General features: G+C 33.6%; 1 protein-coding gene across 1 annotated transcript; it reads left to right on the forward strand.

Annotated features, from left to right (window-relative positions):
- The first annotated feature begins 1,870 nt into the window (after positions 1-1,870).
- Positions 1,871-5,380, forward strand: LOC102578620 (probable inactive receptor kinase At1g48480). The gene is made up of 2 exons (XM_006364552.2): positions 1,871-3,426; positions 4,471-5,380. Exons 1-2 carry the CDS (start codon positions 2,097-2,099, stop codon positions 5,082-5,084), a joined length of 1,944 nt encoding a protein of 647 aa, XP_006364614.1. The 5' UTR covers positions 1,871-2,096; the 3' UTR covers positions 5,085-5,380.
- Positions 5,381-6,488: the final 1,108 nt, after the last annotated feature.

Below are 6,488 nucleotides of genomic sequence, written 5' to 3' on the forward strand. Positions count from 1 at the left end.
CATGAATCATCTCATTTTATCTTTTTTCCTTTTCAAACGGACAGAATAATATTATTGACTTTTTATTTAGTTATAAAAGGATACTTTGTAAAAGTTTAATTATAAAATTTCCAACTTTATATGACAGCTGTAGAGATACGTTGGACATGTTACCTTCCTATCTGTTCGAACGTTCTTTGAATTATTTTTATTAATATTACTATTGCCTTTCCAGTGAGACAAAAAGGAATTAATAATACAAGTTGATATAATTTTTTTTCTCAAATTCAGTATTTGGAACTTAACTAATCGAAATTTACGTTAAAAAAAATCCATTTAGGAGTAAAACGATTCTTACTATAAAGCAATTGTATCGTAAAACTTGAATCGAGACCGTTAAAGTTCTGATTAAATATGAAAAAGTATTTATAGTTCAACTTAATTGATACAGAATATTACTTGAGCATTTTGCGAGGATGATTCTCATCGTCCATTTGTCACTCTTTAGAGTGAAGAATATATTTTACTAATTTGACTTTTTCTACAGATTATACTTTATAATAAACAAATATATATTGAAATATTTTTTCTCCACACAAAAATTGCAAGAAACTATGAATAAATAATATATATTCGATCAGACTTATGATTAGATCCTTTTAGATTTATCGACCGATCAATTCTAATTGCTTACATGAGCATAGAAAATTTATACTTGAATTACCATCCTTCTTTCATTTTATATTGTCACTATAAAGTGTCAAATAATTTGGAATTACCAAAACATTTCATTTTCATCTATTAATTACAAAATGGTTCAAATATTTGGAACTACCATATGATGTTTAGAATTTGGGGAAAACAATGACAAGTAATTCCTAAATATATTAATATCGACTAGATGAATTCTCATTTATTATGATCCTTCATTTAAATTTATTTCGAGCTAACATTATGATGAATAAATTATGATATTTTTTTTTACTATGGTTGTTGTATAAATCCAGTTCAATAGGATAAATCTTCGATTTCATTATATGAAATTGAGTTGAGTGTTGGCCAGCCTAAGACTCTCATGTTCTGAAAACGAGAATAGTATAGAATATAGATGAAGATGTTGAGATGGATGTGTACCATATTAAGATAGATACAATTAGAAGTGAAGATGTTAATAATAATGATGCGGGTAGAGAGACTGAGATGGTTCAGACATGTGAAAAGTAAATTTGTAAATATTGCGGTAAGAAAATGTGAGAGGCTTGTCATATATAGTGGACTTAGGAAGGGATAGAGATGGATCAAAAAAGTTTTGAAGTGAGATGATTAGGTAAAATACGAAATGACTTTAATTCACTAAATACATGACCCTTAATAGTAGTGTGTGGTGATCGAGAATTAGGATCGAGTATCATTCTTGTAATATTTTATTCTTAAAATTTTATCACTATTTATTATTTCTTTAGCCTTAATTATCTTATTATCTTGCTGTTATTACTTCTTACCTCTTTTTCATCCTTGCTTTTAGCAGGAAATCTCTAGAAAATAAACGAGGAAATCATTCCTCTCTAAAAATAAAATAAAAACGAACCCCAAATCTTTTTCTTTCTATCTAAGATATATACTCCTATAAAAGTAAAATTTGCGTATACATTATCAATTCTCTTTCCTCTCTAACATACGCATTATATACTCTCCAGATCTCACTCGTGAGACAATTTCTTATAAGTCTACTTTCTCTTCATACAAGTTTCACCGACAATTCCAACCTAAATCATTTTTTAAAAATCACTTTATTCTTTAAAAAAAACAAAATATTATATAGTAAAATTAAAACCTCACCCATTTTATTAATTTTATATTAAATAAATAATATATACCATAATCAAATTCATAACTTCCCAAATTCCCAACTAGTAGTATTTCTTTATCTTCTCCAGCTCAGACACAGACACACAGACACACAGTAGACACAGTCCATTCTTCTCTCTCAAAATCAACCAACAAGAAGATGAACAACATGTTTACCACTACTTTGAACAAGAATTGAATCAAGAAATCAAATTACCCAGAAAAAAATCCTGTTTGGGGGTTTTGGGTTTACCCAAAATCTTCAAAAAATGAGCTCAAAAATCTTGTTTTTATTCACCATTTCTGTATCAATTTTCACTCTTTTCTTGCCGACAAACTCCGACATTGTTTCCGATCGAGCTACCCTTTTATCTATCCGATCTGCTCTTCGTGGACGTTCACTTTTATGGAATATCACAAGTCCAACTTGTTCATGGCCTGGTGTTATTTGTTCACCTGATAAATCTTCTGTTTTAGAGCTTCATCTACCTGGAATGGGACTTTTAGGCCAAATCCCACCTGGGCTTTTCTCAAATTTGACTAAATTGAACTTTCTCAGTCTCCGGTATAATGCACTTTCCGGTGTAATTCCGGCGGACTTGTTTACTTCACTTCATGATTTGCGTAACTTGTACCTTCAAAATAATCTATTTTCCGGTCCAATTCCTGATTCAATCTTCTCTCTTACCAATCTTGTCCGCCTTAATCTTGCTCATAACAATTTCTCCGGTTCAATACCGGAATCTTTCAACAATTTGACTAGTTTGGGTACACTTTACTTGCAGGGAAATGGGTTTTCGGGTCAGATACCGGATCTGAATTTACCTGGTATGGTTCAGTTCAATGTATCGAATAATCAGCTAAACGGGTCAATTCCTAGTAAACTTGCGGGTCAACCCAAGGATGCTTTTTTGGGTACTTCACTTTGTGGTAAGCCACTTGATTCATGTGATGGTAGTAGTAGTAGTAGTAGTAGTATTGGAGAAGGTAAAAAGAAGAAACTTTCTGGTGGAGCAATTGCTGGTATAGTAATTGGTTGTGTTGTTGGTTTGCTTTTGCTTCTTTGTTTGCTGTTTTTCTGTTGTAGAAAAAGGGGTAAAAAAGAAACAAGATCTGCTGATGTTGGTGCTGTTAGTAAGCAGGTTGAAGTTGAAATGCCTGAAGAAAGAGGGGTTGAGAGTAATGGTGGAAAAGATGGATTCTTGGGTAGTGCAATTGCAGCTATTGGTGTTGGAGGGGGTAATAAGGATAAAGGTAAAGCTGAGGCTGTTGTAAATGATGGAAAAAGTTTGGTGTTTTTTGGGAAAATGGCCAAAAATTTCAATTTGGATGATTTGTTGAAAGCTTCTGCTGAAGTTTTGGGAAAAGGGACATTTGGTACTGCTTATAAAGCTGCTTTGGAATCAGGGATTACATTAGTTGTGAAGAGATTGAGAGATGTTACTGTACCTGAGAAGGAGTTTAGAGAGAAAATTGAAGATGTTGGGAAAATGAATCATGAGAATTTGGTTCCTTTGAGAGCTTATTATTATAGCAGAGATGAGAAGCTTCTTGTTTATGATTACATCTCAATGGGAAGCCTTTCTGCACTTTTACATGGTGAGAAAAATAACTTTTTTTTTCTGTCATTCTTTTTCATGTCATTATATTGCTGTTATGCTGTTCCTTGAATCGAGCGTCTATCGAATCATGTCATTATAGTGCTGTACTGTTGTTTACCATTTACATGATCTGCAAATTTTAGTTGTCTGATTGACACTGATACTGCTGCTTTCTATGTTGCCTAGACTCTTAAAATGTGGTGCTTGTCGGATCCTGGATCCTCCAAAAGTAGTGTATATTTGGAGGATCCAAACACGAGTCCGAATAACATAGACTGTTTTTGCTGATTTTATGAGGCTAGTAAGTTTGGATGACCATTTGTTTTCTTGGATCTTGTTATCTGTTACTGAACTGGTGCTGTTGTGTAAACGTTGCTGCATTTGGCTGATGTGTTGTAGTTGCATTATTGTGCCCAATTGTGTTCAGCCACTAAAATTTATGTTTTTTTTTTTACATTATTGTGCTGTTGTTGCATTGTTGTTCATGTTTAATCAGATTTTATCGTAATCTAATGTGATGAACATTGTGTTTAGTGAATATGATATCTGACATGTTTTATATATAACTCAACCTGGAATGGCTTTACTATGTCCAATTGTTGCTGTTCAAACTCGTGTTCATCATTTAGATTGAATGTATACTTTATCCACAAGTGATCTGCACAATTTTTAGATTCCTAAGCCCGAGAGTCTATCAGAAACTACCTCTCTACCTACAGAAGGTAGAGGTAAGGTTTGCGTGCATCCCACCCTCCACAGACCTCACTTGTGAGATCTCATTCGGTATGTTGTTGGAAGAGTTTAGGAAGAAGTCGTAAAATTGAATATATGTGTAGGACAGGTTCACTGCGTTCAACAGGACGAAACAGGATCATTTAACATTTAATCTGTTTGTATGGATTTAAGCCAAATGTACCTTTGTTAACTTATCGACTATATGTTGTGTAAAAACTATGAATTATTTGGGTGCTTTATTCGGCATATTCCACTGCTACTATATCATGTCACAATAGTTTTGTCATTCAACTTGTCTTTTCTATAGGCAACAAAGGAGCAGGTAGGACACCGTTGAATTGGGAAACAAGGGCTGGCATTGCCCTTGGAGCTGCACACGGGATTGCCTACCTTCATGCACAAGGGCCCTCAGTATCACATGGCAACATTAAGTCATCCAATATCCTCCTCACCAAATCATACGAGGCCCGTGTTTCAGATTTTGGCCTTGCTCAACTCGTCGGTCCATCATCAACTCCCAACCGTGTTGCAGGTTACAGGGCACCAGAGGTAACTGACCCTCGTAAAGTCTCCCAGAAAGCAGATGTCTACAGCTTTGGTGTCTTGTTGTTGGAACTTCTAACAGGGAAGGCTCCCACACATTCGGTACTGAATGAGGAAGGTGTCGACCTACCAAGATGGGTGCAATCAGTGGTACGAGAGGAATGGACAGCCGAAGTCTTTGACCTTGAGCTCCTTAGGTACCAAAACGTCGAGGAGGACATGGTCCAGCTATTGCAAGTTGCAGTTGATTGCACTGCTCAGTACCCGGACAGACGCCCTTCAATGGCCGAGGTCACTACTCGCGTTGAAGAACTCTGTCGTATGGATTCTGGAGGTGGTGACATAATTGACAATGATGCAGAAGTGCAAACTGCATGAAATTGAACAAGAAAAAATAGTTCCATCACATTATTTCAATTTTTTTCTTTTTCGTTTTCGATTGAGCATTTCGATTACTTTGTTCATTCTTGGAGTTCTTCAGTGAAGATAAATTGTTCATTTTATTTTATTTTTTTGAATTTATTTTCCAGTAGCAACATAGTTTTATTAAAGATCTGGTTGGTAGTTGAAATGGAGCTGTTTTTTGTTTTATAGATATTGATGTATTCTTTTTTGAAGGTGTGATGAACTGTATAAATAATTGAGATGACCTGTAGTTACAACTCATTGCATAATTTTTTGGATTCTTTAAGATTTGCTTCTGATTTTTTAAGATTTTTATTTGTTGGAAATAGTACTACAATAATAATAATAATAATATATTAGTGTATCTCGTAAGTGCGGTTTAAGGAGAATGGTGTGTACGTAGTCTTACCTCTCTATTGCGAAGGTAGAAACAATCAGCTCAAGCAACATATATTAATCAAATGTAATTCATAAGTGGGGTCTAGGAAGGGTGATGCGTATAGATTTGTTTTTGATAGACTCTCGGTTCAAGTAATATATATCAACCTAGTGTAATTTCATAAGTGGAGTATAAAGAAAGTGATGAGTACGCAATTTTACTCCTACCTTACGAAGGTAAAAAAATTATTTTCGATTGACTTTCGAATTATATAATAGAGTCATGCTGAGCATTTGTTGGTAATAGGTAGTGACTCATAATTATCATTAATTAGATTAATGTTGTGTAATGTCAACAGCCAACAATGCCATGTGAGGTTATTCCTTTCAAAGGGGCCTAAAATACCTTATCAAAATATGAATAGACTTTAATGTATTTTTTATGTCCATTTGTAGTTTGGTCTGTACTTGTACTTTCACTACTTATTTTATTTTTTAATTTAATACAAGCAAACATATTACTACTATTTAGTTAAATCATTTCAATTAGTTAACATCAAACAGAATGAAACATACCAACTACTGTGAAAATTAGATTTTACTTATATACACCGACAGTGCAAATAAACTTTTACACTATCAATGTATTTGTTATAGCATATTACTTGACTTATAGATGGCTAATTGTAATCAGGGGGGATTTAAAGATTTGATTAGGAATTCACACAAATCCAAGATCTAAACAAAAGCTAGCTTTTGATTTCACGCGTGAAACCCGGAAGCAAGAGGTTAGTTGATTTATTTTCTAGGTTGATTCTCATTAGTGAAATTAACTTGTTATAGGAGATTAGTTGATTTATTTTCTAGGTTGATTCTCATTTATTATAAATATAAATTTATATGTAGTTCTTTTTTATATAATGTTCGTTGACACTGTCAGTATATAAATGATAAACGTTAAAAATTAACTCAACTTTTGAGATAACGATTGGTTACTTG

The sequence above is a fragment of the Solanum tuberosum genome, unplaced genomic scaffold (assembly GCF_000226075.1).
Source record: "Solanum tuberosum cultivar DM 1-3 516 R44 unplaced genomic scaffold, SolTub_3.0 scf00505, whole genome shotgun sequence".
NCBI lineage: Eukaryota > Viridiplantae > Streptophyta > Magnoliopsida > Solanales > Solanaceae > Solanum > Solanum tuberosum.

Coding starts and splice junctions, on each gene's coding strand:
- LOC102578620 (XM_006364552.2), top strand. CDS start 2,097: ATGAGCTCAAAAATCTTGTTTTTATTCACCATTTCTGTATCAATTTTC. Junction 3,427..4,470: donor CCTTTCTGCACTTTTACATG/GTGAGAAAAATA, acceptor TCTTTTCTATAG/GCAACAAAGGAGCAGGTAGG.